This window comes from Petaurus breviceps, unplaced genomic scaffold (assembly GCF_028583685.1).
Source record: "Petaurus breviceps papuanus isolate PSGF00001 unplaced genomic scaffold, PetGlider_PUasm1.0 90842, whole genome shotgun sequence".
Lineage (NCBI taxonomy): Eukaryota > Metazoa > Chordata > Mammalia > Diprotodontia > Petauridae > Petaurus > Petaurus breviceps.
In genome coordinates, this window is record NW_027187358.1 from 5,768,484 (window position 1) to 5,782,206 (window position 13,723).

General features: G+C 39.0%; 1 protein-coding gene across 2 annotated transcripts in view; it reads right to left on the reverse strand.

Annotated features, from left to right (window-relative positions):
• THADA (THADA armadillo repeat containing) overlaps positions 1 to 13,723 on the reverse strand; it is a 460,437-nt gene that overhangs the window by 320,537 nt on the left and 126,177 nt on the right. For both annotated transcript variants that reach the window (XM_069071596.1, XM_069071597.1), the window contains exon 26: positions 11,535 to 11,626. In XM_069071596.1, coding sequence (XP_068927697.1) covers positions 11,535 to 11,626 — 92 coding nt within the window. The remainder of the gene's footprint in view (positions 1 to 11,534; positions 11,627 to 13,723) is intronic.

The following is a 13,723-nucleotide window of genomic DNA, read 5'->3' on the forward strand; positions in this document are numbered from 1 at the left end:
CAAAATCCAATCACTTCCCAAATGCTGCTGTTTCTCCTTCCACAACAACTCTGACATCTACCCCTTCTCACTACTCCAAGAGTTACCACCATAGCTCAGGCCCACATCATATCTTACCCAGACTACTGCAGTGTTTTCATAGTTGTTCCTCATTTCCAGTATCTCCCTGCTTCAATCCACCTTCCACAGAGGTTCTAAGATGATGTCCCTTGTAGGTAGGACTGATCATGACATGCCACACTCCCTAGTGCAGCAAGACAGGCTTTCTATTCCTCACATGTGGCACTCAGATTTGGACATCCACACCTTTTCACTGGCAATCCCCCATGCCTGGAATTCATTTCACGTTGACCCCCACCTCTCAGAATCCTGGACTTCAAGGCTTAGGTCAAACCATACCCTCTAGAATCCAGAACCTAGATGAAGGCTTTCCTGACATCCACAACTGTTAGCACCACCCCTACTTGTATTTTGTATTCATTCTGCATGTTCTTATATATGTACTGACGTGTTAGTCAGTGAGTACAGCAAATGGGGTGCTGGACTTGGAATAAGGAATGTCCAAATTCAAATACTGTCTCAGACACTTCCTTAGCCATGGCTATGGCTTGGGATAAATGCCCTCGGCCTCAGTTTTCTAATCTGTAAAATAGGAATAATAGTATCTAACCCATTGGGTTGTTAGGAGGCTCAAATGAAATCATTATGTAAAGTGCCTTGCAAACCTTAAAGCACTCAATCAAAATGACTTTTAATTTATTATTATTATCTCTCCCAAGAGAATACAACCTCTTTGAGAACAAATTATCTCATTTTTGGTTTTGTACTTCTTGATTCTACTACAATGCTGGCACACAGTCGGCGCTTAATAATAAACCCTTGTGATTGACTGATAAATCAGTACTGGGTCCCTGATGTCACTTACATGGTTGACTGTCTAACTACAAGAGTTACCCATCCAATAGCAGGGATGCAAAAATACAAGGAGAGTGATGCTACATTTTATGGAAACAGTGGCTGTTAACTCATTTCTAAGCTATCTGAATCAAAATTAGCTGGTATTTCTCCTGGCAGACTCGGTCTTTAAAGAATTAGCTTGGTTGTTCACAGCCACTCATCCTTCTAGGTCTTAGCAAGTGACTGCATGTTACCAATGAAGATATGTGACTAGAAGAGGGAAGAATGACATTACCAATGACACGGATGACTAGAAATGAAAGTTAGTTACTCACATGGCAATCGTGAGGGATAACAGATTGCTCAAGTGCTGTACTGACAGTTATAAAGTATTAAAGGAACAGCAAGTCCTCTGACGTACTGGGTGGATCCTCTGTGGAGGGGATTTGCAAAGACATGGAAAACAAATGCCCCAAATGAGAAAGAATAGATGAGCTGTGAGCTCCAATGGGGGAGGGAGAAGCTGCATTAATGGGATTCAGAAGGGGGTTGTCAACTTACAGATCCATCCAAGTATGGGAGGGGGGGGGCGGCGCTACAAAGCAGTGGGTATATATGTGCTAAGGCAGCTGTATAATTCAAGGAAGGATATTAACATGTCACTCACCTACCTGAGTCTTGGGTTATTTTTGTGTGAAAATGAAGTAAATGTACTAGATAAGCACAGCTCTAAAATTCTAAGACTTGAATGGGAGATACAAACTCATGATCTGCCAAAAATTGGGCTTAGTCTAAAGGAAATCAGATTGGAAGAGCAAGAATTCTCATGCAAATTGAAATTATGACTATAATAACCCAAAATGGTACTTTGCATAAGATTATTTACCAATTACAGAGGGTTAAGAATAAACAGGTATACATGCATGTATATATGTTTGCATGTATCTGTATATATGCATATATATAGATGTACATATATGTGTATGTAATACGTGTATGTGTATATACATATACACCTTGTCTATGTGTGTATGTATGTCTCCTTGATTTAATTGTAGCCTTCTTGGGTGAAGAGGGAGAGGAAGCAGGGAAAAAGAACAAAGTAAAAAGTGCATGGCAGAAAACAAAAGAAAACTTAACAAGAAACAAAGAAAAGATAGACAGCTTTGAACATAATGTGCACTATTTATTATATAGGCTTTCTTTAAATGAAAATTTATAGCTATATATTTTGAATCTTCTCTTACATTCTGCTGTGCACATGGCAATGCTTTTTTTCCTTTTCTTATTGTGTATTTAAGTTTATAATGTTTTTTTCTTTTCTTATTGTGTATTTAAGTTTAAAATAAATTAATAAAAAAAAGAATAAACAGGTATGATTCTGGAAAGTAATTGGGCATTATAAAAAAAGTGACTAAAATGTGCATAGCCTTTGACCTAGGGATTCCACTGTTAGACATATGCCTAAAGGAGGTCAATGACAAAAAGAAAGGCCCAACATACACCAAAATACTTGAGAGTATCACTCTTAGTCGTAACACAGAACTAAAAACAAAGGAGATGTCCATCTATTGGGGAATGGTTAAACAAACTGTGTTAAATGAATGAAATTAAATATTACTATGTTATAACAAGTGACAACCATATACTGAAGCTGGGAAATACCTATATTAACTGATGCAAAGTGAAACAGAACCTGTAAAGTAACACATATGATGACTTAGTACAATGGAAATGGAAATAATAACAATAACAAAATAATCAGAACTAAACACTACAAAATTCTAAGAGCTAAGCTTGGACCCAAAGAAGACAACTTCTTCTGCTTCTTTGTGGAGAAAGTGGACCAAGGATATGGAACACTATATATAATGTGAGACTTCTTTGATATTATGGTCAGTTTTCTAAAACCTTTTTTTGTTTCTCTCTCCCTTTTTTGGAGGGCAGTTGGGGTTAAGTGACTTGCCCAAGGTCACATGGCTAGTTTTTGTGTTAAGTATCTGAGGTCGCATTTGAATTCAGGTCCTCCTGACTCCAGGGCCGGCGCTCCATTCACTGTGCCACCTAGTCGCCCCTTGTTTCTCTTTTAAAACATTTTTGTTGTTGTTGTAAGGGATGATTCTCTGGCAGTTGGGTAGGAATAGAGTAGGAAATGTAGATGATGGAAAAATATAAGATATTGAGTAAAATGCACTTTAAAAAAAACTGGGGTTGATATTTGAATGGCCACATTTCTCCCCTATTAGCCAATATCTAAATATAGTAAGTCAATAAGTCACTCTGTTGCTAGACAGCGAATCACATAAGTGACTTCAGAGGCTCACAGGTTAATCAATCAATCAACCAGCAGGTGCTGGTCTTCTATATTGGAGGCATCTGCCATATATAATAGTATTATGATATTACACTAGAAACTCTGAGAAAACCTATTTTTTATAGCTGTTTATATAATAAAATTGATTTTGTAACACTCATAAAGGTGTTTTATATATATATATATATATACACACACACACACACACACACACACACCGTGTTTCCCCGATAATAAGACACTGTCTTATTAATTTTTTTGGAAAGAAAAACACCAGAGGGCTTATTTTCAGGGGAGGGCTTATGTTGTCCTGCCTCAGCTCTCCTCCGCGGCACTGCTCTCAATGGCACCAGCAAGCAAATCACTGGGGAAGAACAGGATGACGCGCTCACTGCTGCAGTTCTGGTTGGATGCAGCTCGGAGCCCAGCGTGCTCCAGGGAGGGGTGGGGGGTCGGTGCATACAGAGGGTACCGTAATGTAGCAGGGGATCACCTTCACTACAGTAGCAATCTCAATAGGGCTTATTTTCGGAGGAGGGCTTATTTTAGAGGAATCTTACACAGTAAGGGGAGGGCTTATTTTGGGATAGGTCTTATTATCGGGGAAACACGGTATATATATGTATGTATGTGCATACATATATATTTGTGTTAGTTCCCTATATATCTGGGTCATCAGATCACAGATAATGAATGCAAAAATTTTTCACAGCTTCCCTTTTTATCTAAGCTGTATTTATTTTTTTTCACATAAGAACTTTTTAATTCCATGTAATGGAAATTTTTTTTTTTGTAATGGTGTGACTTTTAGTCATTACATTACATATCACTTGTGAGTTTATTGTGGCACATGCTCAATCAGCTAATCTACAAGTATTTACTGGGTGCTTCCTATGTGCCAGGCAAAGACAAACCAGAGCAACGACAGGGAGTCTGCCATCAGGGGGCTCACATCTAATGAGGGAGACAACTTGAAGCCAACTATGCTTTGAGATAATGATTTAACCCCAACTTCTGCCAAACCGCATCCCAGTTTTCCCAGCAATTCTCGTCAAATAATGATTTCTTCCTCAAGGAACTGCTGTTCTCGGGTTTATTGAATACTGGATTATTCAGCTTAATTGAGATCTCCTTCCATGGAGGCCTTCCTACTTATCCCAGGTAGTGACATCTTTCTTCCCTTCCTCTAAATTCCTAGAGTATTTTCTGCCCATGTCATGGAAGTTTAGCACTTCATTGAACACTTAGCTGTATTATTCTCATCGGCACGGACACAATTTCAATTCTCTGTTTAATCTCTGTTAATCCTGTCTCAAAAAACAGGTGCTAAATTTCTTATGCACTCTTTGCTATTTCCCTACAGCACTGGGCATGCTCAATTAATGTTCATGGATTAACTGATACAGATAGAAATTATCTGTATTAATATTAGTTGATAAATGTATCTAATGTGATAAGGATTTTTACAAAGAAGACAAAGAATCAAAGAGTTTCTTCGATTTGCTCCTATTGCTGCCCTCTAAGACTGAGTATAAATCTATACATGTAGATATGATGATACCACATTCTAATTATAGATGGAAACCCCTCCTCCATGGGATAGCCCTTCAAATATCTGAAGACAGCTATAATGTTTCTTCCCCAGTCTTCCCTTCTCCAGACTAAATATACCAGTTTATTTCAACCTATCCTCAATGATCCTACTTCAATTCTTCTCTGAAGTCATGAGCTTGATGCCATTCCCCATCCTGTATGCAATCCTCTAGCCCTCCTCCGGGTCATCAATATCCTTCCTAACATGAGGCACCCAAAAGTGAACATGGTATTTTGGATGTTCTAACCAGGCCCTAAAACATTGTCCTGTCACTTCTGGTCACTACACTTCTCTTAATATAACCTCACAGTGCATTAGCTTTTTTAGTCCCCATATTACTAATGATTCATACCAAGCTAGTAGTCAACTAAAATTCCCCAGATGATTGTCAGATGAACTGCTATCGCTTAGTCACACCTCCTGAAGTTAATATTTTGAAATCAAGTGTAAGACTTATAGTTATCCCAGACAAATTCCAATAAAGCAAAGGTGGTTTGTGGGTTTGTTTTATTTTTGTTTTCTTTGCCACATTATTGCCATTGCTTGTCTTATCTAAGACCCAAGTAATTTAAGCATAGTGCATGTAATGGCTTGAGAGACAGGATTTAGGGTTAAAAAATGAAAATGGTCTCACTCCAACCCAGGAAGGAATGAGGAAATAGAAGGGTGAGCCAGTTGGCTATTTAGATAAAGGACATGTTAAAAGCATTGCACATTCTCTAACTCAGGGAGGTGAGCTGGTCCTGTTTCTACAATGAATCAATTATTCATTGTCTCAGGTCAAGTCATTGAGAGTGCCAGTAAACAGAAAAGAAAAGGAGTTTTAGAAAAGACAAATTTAGTCCAATCTTTCAAAACACACGAGTGCAGCTTTTCAGGAATCCCTGAAGTTATTCAAAAGGTCCTTCTCTCATTTTTCTTTGTCCTAAGTAGATAATCAGAGCAAGGCAGTGAATGAGTAATGGGTACAAAAGTTCATTAGTTCAAAACAGCACCATCTTCTTAGGGGAAAAAAAAAAACAGAGAGAACAACGCTTCCTTCACATACGGAGAAAATGCCATCGGTCCACTTCGTAGTTTTTCTAGCAATGATAATGGCACAATCAAAGACTCTTTAGACTGAGAGGGGCTTTAGAGATCATTTAGTCTAATCTCCTCAATTTAGAGATCATGAAAAAAGGGCCCAGAAGGGGCCCTAGCAACTTGACCAAGGTCATGCGACTAATAAATAGCAGGGCTCCGCTAGAACCTACATCTCCCCGTCCCTATTTTAGTGCTATCACCAGGCTGATGTATTGGTTTTACAAAGCACTTTTAAACATTGTTCAAAGCATTCTGACAACATTGTTATCTCATTTAATTCATGCAGTAATCCTGTGACTTTTCAGGGCAGGCATTACTCTTTTCATTTACTTGGGGAAGAGTTGAGAAAAGCTCATTGATGCACCAAAAGTCATTCGGTTAATCAGGGACAGAGCCCAGGGCTCCTATTCCAAAGCCATGTTCTTTCCAACCAAATGGAAAGCATCTTCAGATTGTTCACATCGCTGCCCTTTGTGCATTCTATGTTCCGGCCACACATACTATTCTCTGACCTTGGCTAGCTCTAGCTCTTGTGACTGACCTACAATGCATTTCTTCCTCACCCTGAGCTTCATTGACGGCTCAGTTCTGGATCATCTCTTAAGGAAGTCTTTCTTGATCCCCTCAATTGTGAAAGCTCCCTACTCAAATCGTTATCTATTTAGCGTTACAGCACCACAGAAAACATAAGTTCCCTGAGAGCAGTGAATTGTTTCCCCTCCATTTTTTGCCTTTATATCCCCATGGCTTATCATGGAATTTATGACAAAGTGGTCAGTCCAACATGGATCCATGAAAGAAAGCAAAGTTAATCGGCTTATAAAAGAGTCTAGCTCCTGACCCTGTCCTAGTCAGTACCAAGTTCTAACCACAAAAAAAATTCACCAGACATTATTATCAGCTCATCTTAAGTGCTCATTGGTACTAAGCATCATACATACAGATTTCCCTGCCCTAAGGGACATAATATTCCTGAGGACCAACAATATACATATTGACATTCCAGCTAAAAGCAATCATAAGAAAAACAACCTTCAAGAATAAAAAGAATAGCTAAAAATAATTACAGATTTAAGGCTATGACGGTTTTGGCAGAGCAAAATGGCTAAGTACTGCCAAAGGCGACGAGTTTCAAAAGTTAGGCCTCACAGAACAGAACACATGATCTGTATCAATCTTCTAACTATTAAAATGAAGGCTTTCCAAGGAATGTTCTTCCCATTTTTTTTTAAAGCCCTCCAATTGATCCATCCTACTTAGTTATTTTTTTTACTAGAACTCTATAAATATTTCATTTTCCTCCCTCTAGAAAGGTTACATCATTTGCATAGCCAAAGAGATAGCAAAGGAGATTACACCAACCCTGCAGTTACCGTTAGTTAGTGCACATTTGGCAAAGGGCACAGTTCACTTTCAGCTGGGCCTCCCCCACCTGCATCTCCCTTGTGCACATTCAAAGAAACAACCTAATCAGAACAAATTAGAAATTTATCTCCCAGACAAAGTAGCCATTTTGTGGAGATCCAAAAATCCCTTCATAGCATCCAAAAGGGAGGAAAAAATGAGTTACACACTTTCAGGCTGAATTTTTACCATCACCCTTATTTGTCTGACCCCACCCCCCACCCTACCCTCCATCTCATCATCTCAATATATACTATATATATCTCAACCTCATCATGTGACTGAATTGTTTTCTATTCTAGCTCACCTTCCAATCATTTAGGAAATAAGCAATGCTAAACTCAGAAAGTTTCAAGCTCACCCCATGGCAGTTTCCTTTACTAAATTAGCAAAACAAGAATGAAAATGGTATCAGTACTGCCAAAAGAATATACTTTGTATCATTATTTGAAACAACTCAGAATAAGAAATTAACTCTTTTTTTAAGTAAATTTCATTCTCAAACAACCTGAGTACATCATACAGGCTGATGTTTCTGGTCAGTGCGCCTCCTTCAATGATAATAGCCAGTATTTATATAGCAAGCTTACAAAACACTTAACATAGATTTCACTTGATTCTCACAAAAAAAGCTGTGAGGTGGGTGCTAGTATCATTCCCATTGTAAAGATGAAAAAATTGAGGCTGAAAGCTATTAAGTGATGTATCCCGAGTAGTGAAGAAAGTTTTCTTAGAAGACAATAAATATTATGACAGTGAAATTTCATTTTAACATTACCAGTTCCAAATAATCATTTATTAAACTGCACATACAAGCCACACCATTAAAATTATTATTTATGATTTTTTTTCATCACCATAGAGTATTTCCTTCCACCAAGGAGGAGCGTTTTTTAACAGCTGTTATTTTAAGTGATTTCATTTTAGTAAAAGAATCGTGTTGCATTTAGTTTTTTGGAGTGGAGGAGTAAGGATGAGCCTGTTGATCCCTGGATCCCTGAGAAACCCACTAGGCTCGAGATCATGCAGGAGGTTAAGAAAGGAAATTATGTGAAGCCACAGCGACATCTAGTGTCTATAAGAGCTTCCTGACCAAACTACCGAAAAATCCTAAATATCTCCCAAAGAGCAAACTTATAAAAACTCCTTAGGAGGAAGGTAGAAAATTCATTTAGGGACAAAGAAAATCTAAAACAACTAAGGGGTTGATATTGCTGATGGGGCAAGTATTTATTAAAAACCAGGCACTGTGCTATGTGCTTTACAAATATTATCTCAATTCCCGATATTTTTAGTCTTTACAGATCAATGCTGGTACCATCAAGGATAGGTTCCACTGGGTCTATCATAGAACTTCTAATTTACAGCCGTACTTATGAATAGCAACGGTGTGTTCATTTATGACACATTAGGAAGAAGTGATTTAAGATATTTATGGCTGTCTGGAAAAGGAGTGCCAAAGAGATGTTATAAAGAGTCTGCAGAAGTTATTTACAAAATTTTGTCTTGACAGGTAGATGCCAAGCTCTTGAGTCCAATCACATACTTGTCCCCGTTGCAGTAGTTTCTAAACTTTTCGTCCCCTTAGACAACCTGGAAGTCTATAGACCCCTCCTCAGAATCATGTTTTTAAATGCAGAAAACAAAACAAAAAGGATTAGAAAGGAAACAAGTTATGCTGAAATCTAGTTATCAAAATATTTGTTATAAAATTGTCATTTAATAACAAATATCAAAATTTTATTAAAAGGTTATCAAAATTTTTAAAAGTCCATGGATTCCAGGTTAAAAACCCAACCCCTACTGTATTTGTTTCCTTGAGCTTATTCTCTTTCCCCCTAAACCTGCCCCTCCCTTCTGACACCACTTTTTCTCTCATCATACTGCCATTCACCTTGTCTGCCATGTCTAAAACTCCGGTTGTGACTCTTCTGTCTTCCTCTTCTCTCATCTAGTCACTCATCAAGTTCTTTTGACACTCCCTCCACAGTATCTGTCACCTCTGGCCTCCTCTCCTTTGCCATCATTATCAACCAGTCCTAGTTCCACTCACTTCTTCCTCCTCACCTTCCAACAATCCTTCAATCAGCCCTGCCACTTTTCTGATAAAAAGTCTTCAGTGTCTCCCTATTGTCTATCAAGTCAAGTTTCAATCTTGCACGGCATTCTAGATGCTCCAGAATTTGGACTCACCAACCTTGGTCACCTGATTACAATCTGCTCCCACCACAAGTCTTTTCTTCCCTCTAGTTTTCATGACATTGCTCTCTCCCGATTGTCCTCCCCACACTGACCACTCCTCAGTTTCCTTTGCTGAATCTTCATCCCTAAGGGTGGGTGTTCCAAGAGACTCTGTCCTGGGCCTCATACATTCTCCCTTGCTATGATTTGGTTCCCCTGCATTCCACAATCTTCTCTACACATAGGATGCTCACATCTTTCGTCCCCATCCAGAGGTGGGGAACCTGTGGCCTCAAGGCCATATGTGGCCCTCTAGGTCCTGAAGTTCAGCCTTCTGACCAAATCCAAACTTCGCAGATCAAAGGGCCACACTTGAAGCCCTAGAGGGCCACATGTGGCCTTGAGGCCACAGGTTCCCCACCCCTGGAATCTTTCTCCCGACCTCTATTCTCACAACTCTAACTACTGATTATCTGAAACTGGATACCCTGTAAACAATTTACATCCAGCATGTCCCAAACTGAACTCACTGTCTTTTCTCCTAAATTCTCCCTTCATCTTAACTTCTCTATTACTGTCAAAGATAGTATAATCCTCCCAGTCACTCAGGCTTGTGACATAGATGTCATCCCCAACTCCTCACTCTCTCTTACTCCCATATCCAATCAACTGCCATATCCTTTCTTATATTCACTTTTGTAACAGTTCTCATAGATACTCCCTTTTCTCCTCTGACACTGCCACCGCCCTGGTGCAGGCTCTTGTCACCATTGCAACAGTCTGCTGGTGGGGCTACCTGCCTCAAGTCTCTTCCCTTTCCAGTCTGTCCTCCACCAACTGTCAAATTGATCTTCCTTGAGTGCATGTCTTCCCATGTCACCAAATGACTCCCCATTACTTCTAAGATCCAGGATCTGTTTGGCTTTTAAAGCCCTTCCTACCCTGATCCTTCTCACCTATCTAGTCTCTTATGCCATACTCCCCTCTGCATCTTCTACAATCCCTCCGTACAGAGTATCTGTGCCCAGTTTATACTGGTCTTATGAGCCACAGTCAGACAGGCTTGACCCCGACATAGTGATGGCATTTTGGTCCTCCTTGAGAAAGAAGAAGAGCAACCAAGCGACTGACCATCCAGGGCCACTTTATTGAACAAGACACCCCATTTCCTAATTCCAGTCCTTTTCACAGGCTGCCTCCCATGCCTGGAACTCTCTCTCTTTTCATCTGTACCTCTTGACCTACCTGGCTTCCTTCACATCTCAGCAAAAATCCAGCTTTCCACAAGCAGCCTTTTCAGGTTCCCCTCAATCCTGTCTCTCTGTGGTTTGTCCCTTCCCCATTAGACTATAAGCACCTTGAGAACACGGATTATCTCCTATTTTTCTTTGTATTCCCAATGCCTGGCACATAGTAGGGGCTTAGTGAGTGCTTACTGGTTTGACTTGATGTGTCTATACTCCAGCAACACTGGACTACCCCTGTACCCTGAATGCATCTTCCAATTTCTTGCCCCTGGCCTTTAGTTTTGCTGTTCCATAAGCCCGGAATGTTCTCTTTCCTCCTCTTTGGGTTTTGATTCACTACTCAGCTTTTAGGTCCAAATTAAATGCTGTCTTCTTCATGAAATCATGCCAGATCCACATTAAGTAAAAACCTTTCCCCCCTTAGATCTCAAAGAACACTATGTCTTACCCCTCTAATACATTTACCATGTACTGTAGCATAGTTCATATGCTATATTTCCCTCCTAAGCTATACACTCCACATGTACAGGGATTCTACTTTATCTAAATTTTGAATCTTACCCAATGTCTAGTAATGCACTGCACATAGTAGGTGCTTGAAACTTTTGCTGAACTGCTTTTTTAAAAAGTTTATTGGCTAAGACTGGATATTTTCAACCCAAAGGTCTAGACTTGGTAGTATGTCTTCAATTACTATATATATTTATAACATTATGTTCCAAATGAATCCACAAAAGTAAGCAAAATTCTAAAAATTATTTTTGGCCAGGGCAATGTTTTGTAAAAAGTAAAGTTAGCAACAGATGGAGCTTACCTATTTTTTTTGGAATGTTCATCCTTTCCTCTTTTAACTCCAAAAATTCTTGTGATCAGAGAACTAAAGAGAAGTGTGGATGAATTTCTCACCTAATGCAAAAATAAACATACAATAAGGGTTAAGAAATATCCATGGCACTGGAATTCAGAACATACATAACAGGACATCCTAAAACACTGGTTTACATTTTAAATCAAGATATTACCCAAATTTGCCAACTTTGTGGTAAAGAAACTGTGTTTTGTATTTATAGAAAAACGCAGTTTTCTAAAAATTTCATAGCGGTAATTGACCTACTGACTTCCTCTGAGCCCTACAATGTAATCATGGGATATAACATGGCAATTTCTTTCACCTCTATTACCATCCCAAGCTGCATTGTCTCTTTGTTCTCTATCCTCAACTAATGTACACAGAGAAGAAAATTTTTTTCCTCTACTCTTCATATTTGTGAATTTTATTTTATTTTAATTTTTTTCAATGCTTTATTAACTTCATATTTGTGAATTTTAAACTTTAAACTTTGGTCCAAACTTTAAATAGCTTAAACTTCAACTCTATTCTTTTCATTTCTACAATCACCAGTCCCTTAGGAAAATGTTTGCAAGATCCATAAAGTCTTAAAGAATAAACAATTTTGACATGCCTGACAAAATGTTTTGCAATTAGCATTCAAAATGTTGCATGTTGATATTTAGCAAACTGCCAAGGACAGATGGTGTGATCTTTAATCCTGGGCTCATTGGTGAGGCAATTGATTTAGCAGGAATATAAAATGGCAAGGAATGTCCACTAATTTACATAAAAGACACATTCAGTAAACTGTGATACAGCACAGGGACCTGTTTCAAAAATATGGCAGCATAACTTTGGTTCTCCCCAAAGATGTCCTGGAAGGATTGTGATGTCTTCAGTTTCCTCTGTTCCTTTTGCCAACTTTTAATCAGAGCATTCATGTACAATAAATCAAACCACAAATATTAACTATCTGTGAGTTATCAAGTACTATGAAGGACATACGGGAACATAAGAAATAATCCTTGCCCTTAGAAGCTCACGGTTTCAACAAGAAATAGACGCATGAAATATTAAACAACAGCTAAATACAACTGATTTCAAAAAGCAGAAAAGGGTTAATTGCCAAATGAATGATAAAACAAAATTATTATTAAGATTCAGAGGAAGGACAATTCCCCACAAACTAGGCCTGGCTGGGAAAACTTCATCATAGAAACATAAGAACTATAGACTTGGAAGGGCCGTTGGAGATAATGTCGTACAATGCCCTCATTCTTCAGGCGGAAGAACTGAAGCCTTGACAAGCGAGGTCACTTCCCTAAGAAGACATGGGTGACTAACTATGGACAGAAATGAAGTCTGTGGGTTTGGGGGTCCAATGTTCTTCCCCCTGACTTTTAGCCTAAGCTTCCTCATGGAAATGGGGATGTCTGAGCTAAATTTTGAAAGTCAGGTATGCATAAAAGAAATGAAGAAAGAAGTGGGAGGTCAAGTCAAATTGGAGAAATAAATACATATAAGCAAAAGCAAAGAGATAGGGAAATACTTAGGACCTGGGGAACTGAGACTGAAAAGAGTTGGGTGGAGGCCTGTGTCATTTAGAATGTAGCATTTTCGGGGGTCCATAGTGCAAGCAGGTGTTGCTTCCTGAGGATATAGGACAAAATAATAGCTGGCATTTACCTAGCATTTTAAAGCATTTTAGGTATATTAACTCTAAGAGCTCTCTGAAGCAGGTCCTATAGAAATTATTTCTATTTTACAGAGAAGGAAACTGAGGATCAAAGAAATGTGCCCCGTGGTAAAGCTTTAACCTCTGCCTCTCCTGACTCTAAGACCTGCACTCTTTCCATTAAACCACCTACTTCTGTCATCATCTAACAGCGCAATTATCTATCTCAGCTCCAGATGGACAGGCAACCATCCATGCTGGACCAAAGGACTGTTTTCATTTTTGTATTTATATTTCTAGAGCCCAGCATTGTGGCTGGCACAGAATAGGAGCTTAGTAAACATTAGGTGCTGTTAAATGTCGATTCATTCATCCAAAAGGAATATTCTCGGGTTTGAAAGATTCCTAGCAGTCTGCTAAGAACTTAATTTCCTTCAGGAAGATCTCCCTGAGTTATCTCCCCCATTACAGTCTTGAGGAAGGCTCTCAGTACACT